Source organism: Salvelinus fontinalis, chromosome 9 (genome assembly GCF_029448725.1).
Source record: "Salvelinus fontinalis isolate EN_2023a chromosome 9, ASM2944872v1, whole genome shotgun sequence".
Taxonomy (NCBI): Eukaryota; Metazoa; Chordata; class Actinopteri; order Salmoniformes; family Salmonidae; genus Salvelinus; species Salvelinus fontinalis.
The window spans coordinates 11,276,649-11,292,173 of NC_074673.1; the positions used below are offsets into that span (position 1 = coordinate 11,276,649).

At 42.2% G+C, this 15,525-nt stretch overlaps 1 protein-coding gene across 1 annotated transcript; it reads left to right on the forward strand.

Moving 5' to 3' along the window:
• Window positions 1-8,908: 8,908 nt before the first annotated feature.
• On the forward strand, window positions 8,909-15,277 carry LOC129862057 (ladderlectin-like). Its single transcript, XM_055933390.1, has 6 exons — window positions 8,909-8,994; window positions 9,815-9,895; window positions 10,243-10,376; window positions 10,547-10,681; window positions 14,743-14,854; window positions 15,015-15,277. The coding sequence occupies exons 2-6, from the start codon at window positions 9,820-9,822 to the stop codon at window positions 15,083-15,085; spliced, it is 528 nt and encodes a 175-aa protein (XP_055789365.1). The 5' UTR covers window positions 8,909-8,994; window positions 9,815-9,819; the 3' UTR covers window positions 15,086-15,277.
• The last annotated feature ends 248 nt before the right edge of the window (window positions 15,278-15,525 follow it).

Sequence of the window (15,525 nt, forward strand, 5' to 3'; positions counted from 1 at the left end):
CTTGAGTGTTGGAGTGTTGCCCTATCTGATCATAAATTAAGAAAAATAAGAAAATCATGCTGTCTGGGTTGCTTAAAATAAGGTATTTGATGTATGACAATCAAAAACTTTTTACACCACTGTCCAATAGTGAGAAACAAGTTTTGGTTTACTTCATACCATAATTTACAAGTGTCGTCAGAACTCCAGTCAACAATGAACGCATCTCTCCTTAACAATGAATGATTCTGCTCTGTGATTAAAGATAAGTTATGACATTACTAGCTTGACAAACAATTCTCTCCTGTCTCAGCTGCAACCATCTGGGATCCTGCTAAACCAACCATAAAGGGATGTATTATCTCCCCATCATCTCCTCTCAAGGAACTTAGATTGGAAAAGAGGGAACATTTGAAGCTGAGGTAAAGAATTTAGAACTTTTACACAAACAGCAAACTCAGGTAAACTGGAACTCCCTAACTTGTACTAAGTCCAAACTCACTTTAGACCACACAAAGCCCTTTTTTTTACCAAACAAAAATATTATGAGTCTGGCAACCAACCGAGCCATCTACTTGCACACCAACTTAAAAATGAATGGAGAGAAAGATCTATTGAGTCTATAAAGATGGCAGATGTCTCCGCTACCTTGCTTATCAATAATACATTTGGTGACTTCTATAAATCTCTTTATACTTCTCAATACAGTTTACTAGCAGTGGTGTAAAGTACTTTAGTAAAAATACTTTAAAGTACTAAAGTAGTTTTTTGGGGTAACTACCTTCATTTATTATTAATATTTTTTACTACTTTTACTTCACTACATTCCTAAAGAAAATAATGTACTTTTTACTCCACACATTTTCCCTGACACCCAAAAGTACTTTGTCTATTTTCCCTGACACCCAAAGGAAAATTGTCTAATTCACACACTTCTCAAGAGAACATCCTTGGTTATCTAGCGGACTCATCAAACACGTTTTGTTTGTAAATGATGTCTGAGTGAGAGTTGCACCGTGCCCCTGGCTATCCGTAAATAAATAAAAAACTAGAAAATGTAGCAGTCTACTTTGCTTAATATAAGGAATTTGAAATTAATTATACAGGTACTTTTACTTTTGATACTTAAGTATTTTTAAATCCAAATACTTTTAGAATTTTACTCAAGTAGTATTTTACTGGGTGACTTTTACTTGAGTCGTTTTCTATTAAGGCATCTATACTTTTACTAAAGTATGACAATTTGGTACTTTTTCCACCACTGTTTAACAGAGCAACTGACGAAATCACAAAATATCTGAATAAGATCACTTTACCCACTATATAAGATGAGCATAGAATGACGTTATATGTCCCCCTTACTTCTGAAGAGGTCTGGGAAGCTATTAAGTCAATGCTCTCCGGAAATGGCTACTCGGTAGAGTTTTATAAGAGGTTTTGGCCTGAGATATGACCTATCCTTATGCCTGCTCTTAATGATATGTTTGAAAGAGACCTCATACCAGAATCCTGAACAACTGCCTAAATTAGCCTGTTACTGAAAAAAGAAAAACATCCATTTGGAGTGCTCTTTGTTTAGACCAATTAGTTTGTCAGAGTTGATGTTAAGATAGTTGCCAAGACACTTGTTTGCAGAGTGGAAGTCCTGCTATCGCACCTCATTAAGCTGATCAGACTGGTTTTGTCAAATCCAGATCTGGAATGGACAATGTGAGACACATTTTGAATGTCATTAACCATCTTGGCAGGAAGACAGACCTCTCACTCATTGTCTCTGTAGATGCCGAAAAGGCTTTTGACAGAGTTTAATGGGAATTATTGTATTCTGTATCAGAAAAGGTGAATCTGGGTGATCATTTTATTAATTTTGTACAATTACTGTAGTCTACTCCATCAGCAGCAGTTAACACAAATGGTTGGCTATCATTAATATTTTCTATTGGTAGGGGTTGTCGCCAAGGCTATCCTTTGTTGCCTAGACTGTTCTCATTGGTCATAAAACCAATGGCTGTGTAGCAATGACATCAGGGGCATTTCTGTGGGAGATCAAGAACATAGAGGCGCATGCACATACCGATAGGACGCATGGGGTGTGAGTAGCACTGGTTAGTACAGACAAAAATGTGGTTTAAATGTAGAAACCAGACAAAAAAGTTTATATTAAGCCTCTAAAATCAATAAATCAACGTATCCTCAAGCAACTGGGAGAGAGTGAACAGTCAGTTTTGTACAACAGCGAGCCAATCAGTTGGCAAAGCGACGCAGCAACACGAATCCAACATTCCAAGCTAAAATGCCCTCAATGCAAATAAAAAACTGCTACAATCTGTCGTTAAAAAGTTTATTTGCTCAAAAAGAAAGTAGAGGCTATCGTGTCAGACACGCACAAACAACGGCAGAGGGGATGCTTCGAAGGCAGTTGTCCACATAGAATGACTCCATGACTGACTTCACAAGCTCTTGGTTGGCTCCTACCTTGTCCTGAACGTGTCGCTGCTGAGCGTAGATGGCACAACAGGGACTACAAATCTTTCCAAATGGCAAGACCTGCCACTCATAGATCCTTGGTTCTTCAGTTCTATGCATGTTCCACCAGATGAAGCATAGCACCGGTTTGTCAGCTGGTAAGAGACGGATCTGATTAAACATGTCTTTGATGTCACTACTTACAAGTACAGCATGTTGACGGAATCTGAGCAGGACACTGAGCAGGGATGGTCCCAACGTTAGTCCAGGGAAGAGAATGTCATTGAGCGACTGTCCTTTATGCTGGAATGAACAGTTAAACACAATCCTGTCCTTTCCATTGTGATGCACAGTATGGTGGAGTATAAACCAGTAGATTGTTCAGTTACCTTGGGTGGCAACAGTGAAACATAACCTGCTGTCTTCAGCTTCTTGATCTCCTGACAGTACACCTCTGCGCTTTTTGGGTCTGGCGAGTTTTCGCTCCGTGCTATGGAGGCTTGGCAGTACAGCTTCCTTTGGAGCATGGGGAGTTGCATCGTTGACTCGGTGAAACATGGGTGTAGCGAAGCGCTGAAGTAATCAACTTCTATCCTAGAAGAGAACTTCTGGAGAAGCGTCATGGATTGCTGGTCTTGTTTCGAGCGAGTCACCAACTTCTCACTCACATAGAAAAGGGTATCAATCTGCCAAAGTCACTCCACGTTTTTAAAGAGCTCGGCGGACGGCGAAACAGTAGTGGTGAGCAGGCACTGTTGTTCAGCTGGTGCTGTGTGCAAAAAACTAGTAGCACCTTGCTAGTACCAGCAGAGTTTGGTGTGGACTGCCAGTGTAGCTGTATTGGTATCAGAAGGTGAAGCCTGTCTGAACCAATCAGCAGCAGAGGTTGAGCTTGGTCTACCGGTGGCAAAGGCAGCTTACGGAGGTGGTCATACCGCTTTTGGAGAGCTGCTACTGGGAGGAGTGTTCAGAAAAGCCTAGGTAGTCTGCAGTGAATGCCTGACTTATCTGACAGTTCTTGAACGGTTTGAGCAGGAGGGGACACGTCAAAGGTAACTGAGGCACCTTGCAGTTGCAAATCATCTTGTCGAACAGTCCTGAGGGTGAGTGTCTCAGGCTCAGAACTGACGTTTAGTTGTTGAACAGAGTGTGGCAGGACGATGCTACGCTCCGAGCCATCGCTGAGCATTGCGTATGTCTCCAAGGCTCGGTCTCCATTGTGAAGTAAGATCTTCAAACCTTTCAGCATTACTTTCGCCGATCGTTTGGGTCTGTCCAGGTACACCTTGGTCGTAGGGACACTCACCATGAGCAGGCTTTTGTGGTTTTCCAGTATGGCGTCATGAAGGATCGTTAGGTGCTGCTCTTTACATATCTTGCATGGTCGTCTGAGGGTGCAAGCATCAGCTTTGTGGGATTGTTCGCACTTCCAACATCTTTTTCCATCCTTTGTCCACTTGACGATCTGTCCTGTGTTCAGCTTCTTGAACTCATCACTTAAGTTGAGAAAGTGTTCTTTATTGTCACAGTGGGGGCGGCATGGCTCTATGGCTTGGGTCTGGATTTCTCCTTGGATTGAGCAGGCTCCTTGGGAAGACATGGCAATAAAATAGGTAAATTCAAGAAACCTGTTTGAGATTATTCACTCATTCTTCATTCAAGCTAACAGGAAAAGGTTGATCTGGTGAATTTGGCCATTAGTTGGCAAGGCAATAATGGGCCGGGGGCCTCAATGAAAAGATGGGACAGTGTGTTAGAAATGCCCGGGCCGTTTACTGGTCAAGGGGAAAAGGGCAGGTGCTCAGCCATCCCTGAGACCCCTATTTGTGCATGTGTCGGCTTTTAAACAACTTTCTTCCCCTTTGCTGCAAGAACGCATTTTGGCATATTAAGTTGAAATTCAACATTTTAACACTGTAAAGGAGTATCCTTATAGTCCATTTGTAATTTAGTTATGGTTTATTGATCAAATTGTGAAATGTATCAATGCGTGAAACTGACTGCTTGCAAGCCTGATAATTATGCCAGGCATGACTCTCTCTAGATAAGGTACTCTGTTTATTTTAGACAAGCTTTCTCCACAGAAAGGTTCATGCTTCAATTAGATCATTTAGATCATTATAATTCAATAATATAATAATTCCAAGAAATGTTTACCCAGTGGCATCCTGAGGCATTGACAGATCACAAGAGAAGAAAAACAACTCTCAATACACGCAGTCACTGATCACTGACCCTGATTCTCCCACCTGTGAGTATATCAGAAGGTTGGGTACCGTGGCAGTAAAAATACACATTTCTGTTGCATAATGGACACAAATAAATATCTATTTGAGTGGTCTTTTATTTTGAAAACTCCTTATGAATACCCACAGTTAACTGCCAAAATGAAGGAACCACTTGAGTAAATGAGGGATACAAAGTATTTTGAAACCAGGTGCTTCCACACAGGTGTGGTTCCTAAGTTCATTCGGTAATTAACATCCCATCATGCTTAGGGTCATGTATAAAAATGCCCAGTGCCCATTATTTTGACTACCATAGCTAGAAGAGATCTCAGTGACTTTGAAAGAAGGGTCTCAAAGGAGTATAGTGGGTTTAAAGGGTGTTTGTGTGAGTCTCAGTCACCAGATCTCAACCAAATTGAGCTCTTATGGGAGATTCTAGAGCTGGTTATGAGACAGCGTTTTTTACCACCATCAACAAAACACCAAATTATGGAATTTCTTGTGGAAGAATTGTGTTGCATCCCTCCAATAGAGTTCTAGAAACTTGTAGAATCTACATCAAGGCGTATTGAAGCTGGTTTGGTGGCTCATGGTGACCCAACGCCCTATTAAGACGCTTTAAGTTGTTGTTTCATTGATTTTGGTAGTTACCTGTAAATGTGTGATGAAAGTGTTGTGAAGGAAAGGGGGTACATAGTCAGTTGCACAACTGAATGCATTCTACCGAAATGTCTCTTCTGCAATTAACCAAACCCCTCTGGTTTCATCAGGTGTTATTGATGCCTAATGTATCCCCCCTTTAAATTAAGTGTTACACATTGTTAAAAAAAAAATAATAATGTTTTGTTTTTAAATTATTGATTCTATTTACATTGCCGAAAATGTTTCATCAAAGTAATTTCCTCAATAGGTTACGTCAGGGTTCAGTATGTCGGAGAACTCGGGAACAGAGATGTTTCACTCATTCTGCATTCAAACAAACAGGTAAAGGTTGATCTGGTGAATTTGGCCATCAGTTGGCCAGGCAATAATGGGACGGGGGCCTCAACTCAAAAATGGGACAGTGTGTTAGAAATGCTGGGGCTGATTTCTGGCCGAGGACAAAAGGGCAGGTGCTCAGCCATGCCTAGACCTCTAGATGTGCCTGCATTTAAACAACATTCTTCCCCTTGCTGTAAGAGAGTATTTTGGCATATCAAGTTGAAATTCAACATTTTAACACTGTAAAGGAGTATCCTTATTCTGAATTCAGTTTGTGTTACAAAGGACCCTTAATAGTCAATTTATCATGAAGTTCCTTTTATTTCAGTTTATTGATCATATTATGAAATTAATATAATGTACAATGAGTAAAACTGACTGCTTGCAAGCATGATAATTATGCCAGGCAGGACTTGCTTTAGGTCAAGTACTCTGTTTACTTCAGACACGCCTTCTCCCGGATATCATCACAGAAAAGTTATTTATTCAATAAGATAATTCACTTAATAATAATTCCAAGGAATGTTTACCCAGTGGCATCCTGAGAAATTGACAGAATACAAGCAATTCTCAATGCACACAGTCACTACACCAGGGTTTAACATGTACTTGAAGAGAAAAAGGTACTGAATTGTACTTAAAGTGTACAAACCTTTGTCGCTGTAGTGCAGCGTTTACCAAACTAGGGGTCTTGACCCCATGTGGGGTTGATGAATTGAACATGGGGTCGTGAGATAAACTCGCGCTTGGTTTATAGAACCTGGGTTACGTCAGTAACCGGTAGCCGCTAGATGTGTTTGTAATAAATCGAGCTGTTTCTGTTTTCTTCCTACAAATGTGGTCGATAGGGTTACAATATTATCACCCAATCACTGAAAGATGAAACTCTCAAATCAAAAAATCAAATTTTATTAGTCACATACACATGGTTAGCAGATGTTAATGCGAGTGTAGCGAAATGCTTGTGCTTCTAGTTCCGACAATGCAGTAATAACAACAAGTAATCTAACCTAACAATTCCGCAACTACTACCTTATACACGCAAGTGTAAAGGGATAAAGAATATGTACATAAAGATATATGAATGAGTGGTGGTACATACGGCATAGGCAAGGTGCAGTAGATGGTATAGAGTACGGTATATACCTATGAGATGAGTACTGTAGGGTATGTAAACATAAAGTGGCATAGTTTAAAGTGGCTAGTGGTCCATGTATTACATAAGATGGCAAGATGCAGTAGATGATATAGAGTACAGTATATACATATACATAAGAGATGTGTAATGTAGGGTATGTAAACATTATATTAGGTGGCGTTGTTTAAAGTGGCTGGTGGTACATTTTTACATAATTTCCATCAATTCCCATTTTTAAGGTGGCTGGAGCTGAGTCAGTTTGTTGGCAGCGGCCGCTAAATGTTAGTGGTGGCTGTTTAACAGTCTGATGGCCTTGAGATAGAAGCTGTTTTTCAGTCTCTCGGTCCCTGCTTGGATGCACCTGTACTGACCTCGCCTTCTGGATGATAGCGGGGTGAACAGGCAGTGGCTTGGGTGGTTGTTGTCCTTGATGATCTTTATGGCCTTCCTGTGACATCGGGTGGTGTAGGTGTCCTGGAGGTAGGTGTCTCAGGAACACATATGTGTTTTCTGTTCCCCTCTTCAATGCCCACAAGCCTCCTTAGAACAGAATGGACAAGACAAGACACTAAATCAGACTGGAGGGAGAATGTTATTTTCTACACTAAAAATCATACAAAATCATTGCTTGATGATCTTCTGACCTGCCCAATACCTTTCTGATGCATTTGAGTCACTTCAAACCAAACTTCCTTCAGATTGAATTGCTGTCAAAAGTACTCTCAGACTGATTTGTATAAGACTGTTATGTCATAGCCCCAGTTGTTATTGGCCGTTGATTACACAGATTTTTTACATGTTGGGGTCGCACATTTTTTTTAAATCAAATTGGGTCGTGGGCCAAAAAAGTTTGGGAACCCCTGCTGTAGCTGTACCCTATAATGCCCTATAAGGTATATTGTACCATTAGTTATAGGTGAATATTTGTACCCTATAAGGCCCTATAAGGTCTATTGTACCATTAGTTATAGGTGAATATTTGTACCCTTGCAGGTTTTTCAAACCAGCACCTTAATCATTTACCCAAGAGGCCTGTATTAGTGATAGGTTGTTTGCGAATGAACAGCTCCTTTTGAATTATGCCTTTTTGGTGAACATCAGGAACTGAATCGAATGGATGAAGAGCCATTCATTTGGCTCCCTGATTTGCATACCTCTACTACTGCTTTTTGAGCGGCAAACAACGATTCTCTGCAGTTCACTTCAGAATCATTCTCTGAAGATGTTGAATTCTCACCGCAGAAACAATCAATATTGGGGAGAGTGCTTCATTCTGGGCCACGCTCATTTTTGCAGTGCGTAAAAAACATTTCACGACTTTCAAACATTCAACACATAATAGTAGGCTACTTTTTTAGACTTTACATCGGAGATTTGCAATTTTTTCATGGTTCTCTGTCAGTTTTAAAGCATTTTGAACAAAGAGCCATGTGGGAGCCAAATGAACAGCTCTTTTACGTGAATGGAGCTAAATTATCTGGCTCGCCAAAAATCCTTTTGCTCAGCACTTTAATGTCAAATGCTCTTATGTAAGCCTTTTTAAAGACTTCAGAACAGTTAGCAGACATGCTCAAACTTTAATTAACATATCCATAGATGACTTAAACTGGCACAACACTTCCTTTTGCAGGTGGCCAAAAATAACTAACTGAAAGCCACGGCCCCACTTGGTCACACCGCCAATGATTGTACCTTCACATAAAACATAATAGGTACAAACATGTACCATAATCCTAGATTATCTGCACATGTACCATAAAAGATACCGAACCTCTAAATTTGACATTTTTATACCTCAGGGAACAATACTGTACCCTAACCGTACCCCTTTTCTGAGAGTGTAGGAAAACGTTTGGTACAGAGAGGGTTCTTATTCTGCATTCAAACAAACAGGTCAAGGATCATCTGGTGAATTTGGCCATCGTCTGTGGTGGTTCTTGTTAAAAGGCCTGGAGGGCTGATCACCATGCAGTGGCCTTAAGGCCTTAAGTAGGCATGTGACACGTTTTCCTTCACAGTTGTTTCAGGGAAGCAAACAGAGTTAATACAAACCAACCCTCCTCCACTCTTGAAGAAGGTGTCTCTGAAAAACCTATTTAAAGGAGAGGAGGGATAGGTAGAATTGAGGACACAGAAGAGAGACCCAGTGAAGTTCTTTGAAGATCTCTGAAGAAGTGAAGCTACAACTGAAGTTTTCAGAAGGTGAGATTTCAACAGTTATTAATTTTAAACGGTACCTGTCTGCATTCCAATTGGTACCCTAATCTCCATGTAGTGCGCTACTTTTGAACAGGGCCCATAGGGCCTACAGTATGTGTTCCTGGTCAAAGTAGTGCACTATATAGGGAGTAGGGTTCCATTTGGAAAGCAAATGGTACCCTAAAAGGTTGGGAGCTTCCTGAATTCAAGAGCATAGACTTCTCCTTACCATTGAAGTAAATAGTCAATCTCAGACAAGGTATGGGAAGCATCCAAATGGCATCCTATTCCCTATGTAGTGCACTGTGGGCCCTGGTCAAAAGTAGTGCACTACGAAGGGAATATGGTGCCATTTAGAAAGCATACATATTCCTGTGGGCTAGTCTGTTCTATTGTATGTGGTTGAAGGAATGATACCTGGTATTCCTTAGCATAGCGTTTCCCAAACTCCGTCCAAAATTTGCACCGCAGGACCGAGTTGGGGAAATGTTGCCTTAGGAGTTCCATATGTACCCAACACAGTTTTTCCATAACCTCTCCTCCAGTTCCCCCAGTTCCACTTATTGGATTTATTCCAGTACAAGCACAGCTGACAAATGGTCAACTAATCATCAAGCCCTTTAATAACTGAATCTGATGTGATAGCAGTGGAATACACCAGCTAAGTGGAATGGCTGGGAGTAATCGAGGAGAGTCTAGGGAAACTGCATTCACCTACTCTGAAGTACTCACTGAATTTGTCTTAACGGCTTCTCTCTCTCTCACTGTATTTGTCTGTCTGTCTGTGTGGCGCTCTCTCTCTCTCTCGCTCTCTCTCTCTCAGTATCAATGGCGATGTTGACCATCCTTCTGCTTCTCAGTGCTGCCATTGTTCTGGGCGAGGCCTTTGATCTACGTGCCACAAGTAAGAGGGAATCCATTTTATACTTTACATTATGAATTAATTCATTCTGTATTTTTTATGTTTTAGCAGAGGTGTGTGTGCGTGTGTGTGCGTGTGTGTGCGTGTGTGTGCGTGTGTGTGTGTGTGTGTGTGTGTGTGTGTGTGTGTGTGTGTGTGTGTGTGTGTGTGTGTGTGTGTGTGTGTGTGTGTGTGTGTGTGTGTGTGTGTGTGTGTGTGACTGACTGACTGATCTACAAGTAATATTGAATAGTTATTTATTATGCAAGGTAATTTGTAGCTCAGTCAGCATCCTCTCATCTTTAAAGCCAACTGCAGTTTGGAACGTGCACTGTGTCTCCTCCTTACAGAGGCTGGGGTGGTGGAGGAACAACAGGAGGAAGGAGCAGCAGAGAGTGATCGTCCATGCCCCGGAGGTTGGACCAAATACGAATCACGTTGCTTTATGTTTGTCAACACTGCAATGACATGGCCCCAAGCTGAGGTATATCATGCTTACCCACTACTGTGAATTAAAGTAGAAGTTCAATTGAAATCAACTCGCTTATTTGTTTTGACGTTATTGTGAGTCCAGAAGACAAATTCTCATAGACTGGCCTACTGACTAATACTTACATTATGAAATGTCTTTGTCCTATCTGCCGCTTTCTCTAGAACTACTGTCTGTCCCTTGAAGCAAACCTGGCCTCTGTGCACAACTGTGGGGAGAACAGTCATTTACAGCAATTGGTGTTGAAAAACACCGGCCAACATCAAGCTACCTGGATTGGAGGATCTGATGCTGTTAAGGTAGAGTATACTCACAGATGAATAGGATCATCAATATCTCAAGGGTCACTTGTGAAGTCAGATCTAGGTTTGAAAGATCTTATTGATGTACTCCCCCCCCCAAAATGCCCACTTCAGTATTCACTGGCACACCATAAACATTATTTAAAGTGGCATTGCTTAAGTGACTAGTTATACATTATTACATCCAATTATTAATTTTTAAAGTGGCTAGAGATTGGCTCTGTATGTTGGCAGCAGCCATTCAATGTTAGTGATGGCTGTTTAACAGTCTGATGGCCTTGAGATAGAAGCTGTTTTTCAGTCTCTCAGTCCCAGCTTTGATGCACCTGTACTGACCTCGCCTTCTGGATGATAGCGGGGTGAACAGGCAGTGGCTCGGGTTTTTGATCTTTTTGGCCTTCCTGTGACATCGGGTGGTTTAGGTGTCCTGGAGGGCAGGTAGTTTGCCTCCGGTGATGCGTTGCGCAGACCTCACTACCCTCTGGAGAGCCTTACAGTTGTGGGCGGAGCAGTTGCCGTACCAGACGGTGATACAGCCCGACAGGATACTCTTGATTGTGCATCTGTAAAAGTTTGTGAGTGTTTTTGGTGACAAGCCAAATTTCTTCAGCCTCCTGAGGTTGAAGAGGCGCTGTTGCACCTTCTTCACCACGCTGTCTGTGTGGGTGGACCATTTCAGTTTGTCTGTGATGTGTACGCCGAGGAACTTAAAAAACTTTCCACCTTCTCCCCTACTGTCCCGTCGATGTGGATAGGGGGGTGCTACCTCTGCTGTTTCCTGAAGTCCACGATCATCTCCTTTGTTTTGTTGACGTTGAGTGTGAGGTTATTTTCCTGACACCACACTCTGAGGGCTCTCACCTCCTCCCTGTAGGCCGTCTCGTCGTTGTTGGTAATCAAGCCTACCACTGTAGTGTCGTCTGCAAACGTGATGATTGAGTTGGAGGCGTGCATGGCAACGCAGTCATGGGTGAACAGGGAGTACAGGAGAGGGTTGAGAACGTACCCTTGTGGGGCCCCAGTGTTGAGGATCAGTGGGGTGGAGATGTTGTTTCCTACCCTCACCACCTGGGGGGTGGCCCGTCAGAAAGTCCAGGACCCAGCTGCACAGGGCGGGACGAGACCCAGGGTCTCGAGCTTAATTACGAGTTTGGAGGGTACTATGGGGTTGAATGCTGAGCTGTAATCGATGAACAGCATTCTTACATAGGTATTCCTCTTGTCTAGATGGGTTAGGGCAGTGTGCAGTGTGATTGCGATTGCGTCATCTGTGGACCTATTGGGTCGGTATGAAAATTGGAGTGGGTCTATGGTGTCAGGTAGGGTGGAGGTGATATGATCCTTGACTAGTCTCTCAAAGTACTTCATGATGACAGAAGTGAGTGCTACGGGGTGATAGTCATTTAGCAGGAACAATGGTGGCCCTCTTGAAGCATGTGGGAACAGCAGACTGGGATAGGGATTGATTGAATATGTCCGTAAACACACCAGCCAGCTGGTCTGCGCATGCTCTGAGAACGCGGCTAGAGATGCCGTCTGGGCCGGCAGCCTTGCGAGGGTTAACACGTTTAAATGTTTAACTCACGTTGGCTGCAGTGAAGGAGAGCCCGCAGCCAACGTGTCAGTGGCACTGTCCTCAAAGCGAGCAAAGAAGTTGTTTAGTTTGTCTGGGAGCAAGACATCAGTGTCCGTATCGGGGCTGGTTTTCTTTTTGTAGTCCGTGATTGACTATAGACTCTGCCACATACGTCTGAGCCGTTGAATTGCGACTCTACTTTGTCTCTATACTGACGCTTAGCTTGTTTGATTGCCTTGCAGAGGGAATAGCTACACTGTTTGTATTCGGTCATGTTTCCGGTCGCCTTGCCATGATTAAAAGCAGTGGATCGCGCTTTCAGTTTTGCGCTAAAGCTGCCATCAATCTACGGTTTCTTGTTGGGAAAGGTTTTAATAGTCACCGTGGGTACCATATCACCGATGCACTTGCTAATAAACTTGCTCACCGAATCAGCGTATTCATCAATGTTGTTGTCCGATGCTATCCGGAACATATCCCAGTCCACGTGATCGAAGCAATCTTGAAGCATGGAATCAGATTGGTAAGACCAGCGTTGAACAGACCTGAGCACAGGCGTTTCCTGTTGTAGTTTCTGTCTATAGGCTGGGAGCAACAAAATGGAGACGTGGTCAGATTTGCTGAAAGGAGGGCGAGGGAGGGCTTTGTATGCGTCACTGAAATTCGAGTAGCAACTATCCAGGGTTTTGCCAGCCCGGGTCGCGCCTTTGATATGCTGATAAAATTTAGGGAGCTTTGTTTTCAGATTAGCCTTGTTAAAATCATCCCCAGCTACAATAAATGCAGCCTCAGGATATGTGGTTTCCAGTTTACATAAAGTCCAATGAAGTTCTTTCAGGGCCGTTGAGGTGTCTACTTGGGGGGGGAATATACACGGCTGTGATTATAATCGAAGAGAATTCGCTTGCGGACGGCATTTGATCGTAAGGAATTCTAGGTCAGGTGAACAAAAGGACTTGAGTTCCTGTATGTTGTTATGATCACACTACGACTCGTTAACCATAAGGCAAAACCCCCCGCCCTTTTTCTTACCAGAGAAATGTTTGTTTCTGTCGGCGCGATGCGTGAAGAAACCGGGTGGCTGTACCGACTCTGATAACGTATCCCGAGTGAGCCATGTTTCCGTGAAACAAAGAATATTACAATCTCTGATGTCTCTCTGGAAGGCAACCCTTGCTCGAATTTCGTCTACCTTGTTGTCAAGAGACTGGACATTGGCGAGAAGTATACTCGGGAGCGGTAAGCGATGTGCCCGTCTACAGAGCCTGACCAGAAGACTGCTCCGTCTGCCCCTTCTGCGGCGCCGTTGTTTTGGATCGCCTACTGGGACCCGATCCATTGTCCTGGGTGGTGGTCCAAACAGAGGATCTGCTTCGGGAAAGTCATATTCCTGGTCGTAATGTTGGTATGTTGACGTTGCTCTTATATCCAATAGTTCCTCCCGTCTGTATGTAATAAGACTTAAGATTTCCTGGGGTAACAGTGTAAGAAATAATACGTAAAATAACAAATACTGCATAGTTTCCTAAGAACGCGAAGCGAGGCATCCATCTCTGTCGGCGCCAAACAATTGTAGTGGTACACAGTGTAGCTAACATGGGCCAGCATCCCTGTGGAACCCTATCGACACCTTGTAGAGTAATGCCCTGACGAATTGAGGCAGATCAGAGACCTAAAGGTGGTGCAACTCAATAATAGGAAGGTGTTCCTAATGTTTTATACACTCAGTGAATAATAAGTATCAACATGTTTTTTTCAAGCAACAGTACCAGTGCCAGTCTACACGTTTTAAAGTTGTTTTTGTGTTGGTAGCTTTTACGGTTTGGCAATACAGGTGGTGGAGGAAAGAAAATAAGTATGTTTCAGCAAGCACACCTACTAACAATAATACCAATAATAATCATTGTCATAGCTGTCGCTCTCCTCATCCTCGGATGAGGTGAGGAGAGAAGGATCTTCAGACCAAAATGCGGAGTTAGGGAAATATGCCATCTTTATTTTACATTTGACAACGATGCAGATGGCAACACGAAAACTAAACAAAACACTTTCAAACTACAAAATAAGAAAACGACGTACAACGGAACCTGAACATAAACTCACATCAACAAACGTAAACTCACGAACAGGAACGTACATCAAAACGAACGAACAGCCAAACAGCTCCAAACGTGAACACATCGAACATAACGAAGACATCACAGGAGACAATCACCCACAAACACACAGTGATAATGCCCTACCTAAATATGACTCTTGATTAGAGGAAAATGCAAACCACCTGCCTCTAATCAAGAGCCATACCAGGCAAACCGAAACCAACATAGAAACAGGTAACATAGACTGCCCACCCAAAACACATGCCCTGACCAAAAACACATAAAAACTAACATAAATAGGTCAGGACTGTTACAATCATAAAAATATGAATAATGATAATTTGGGATATCTTTGAAACTGAGACCATAATTCTTCCAAACAGAGCAAACAATGGTTCTGGAGTGACGGCTCCAAATTTGATTACCAGAACTGGGAGAAAGGAGAGCCCAATAATTATGGTGATATCGAGCGCTGTCTTCAAATGAACTATGGAGGTACAGTTAGCCCACTATCATTCACTGATCCTTTCATCAAAAGTAACTTTTAAATTGTACATTTAACGAAGAAATCTGGCACACACACAGACAATGATATTGTTGTGTCTATATCTGAGTTGATTTAAGAGTTCATTTCTGTTCCGTGTTTCCTCTGAAGATGACAAAAAGTGGAACGATTTAAACTGTGGAGAGAAATTGCCCTTGGTGTGTGCACTGAGAACCAGTTAAATCCAGCAAAACATCAACTCAACTACGAAAAAGAAATGTTTCTCCATAGTGTCAGCATCATAACTGAACACACAAGTCAAATACTTTAAAAAGGATTTGTTGCTGTAAAATGAACGTTTTAGTTACTTGTTGTGCATAAATGTTAAGTAATGTTTCTGTGGTTTGTTGTCAATAAAACTGGTGTACACATTATTTTCTCTCATGAGTCGTTATTAAACATGAATGATACTGCCATAATTGTCAAATCCTTTGAAAGGTTTCCAAAAGGTACAGTCTAGGATCTGGGAGTCTGTTCAATGGTCATTTCAATTATTGATTCTTGAAGAATATAATTCATAAATTCTTCTCTTTTAAGACCACAAATTTGCATTACTCCATAACTAGGTTTATTAGTTTTGTTTAGTGTTGTGTTGTGTAACAGTTTTGCAGACATGTATCCC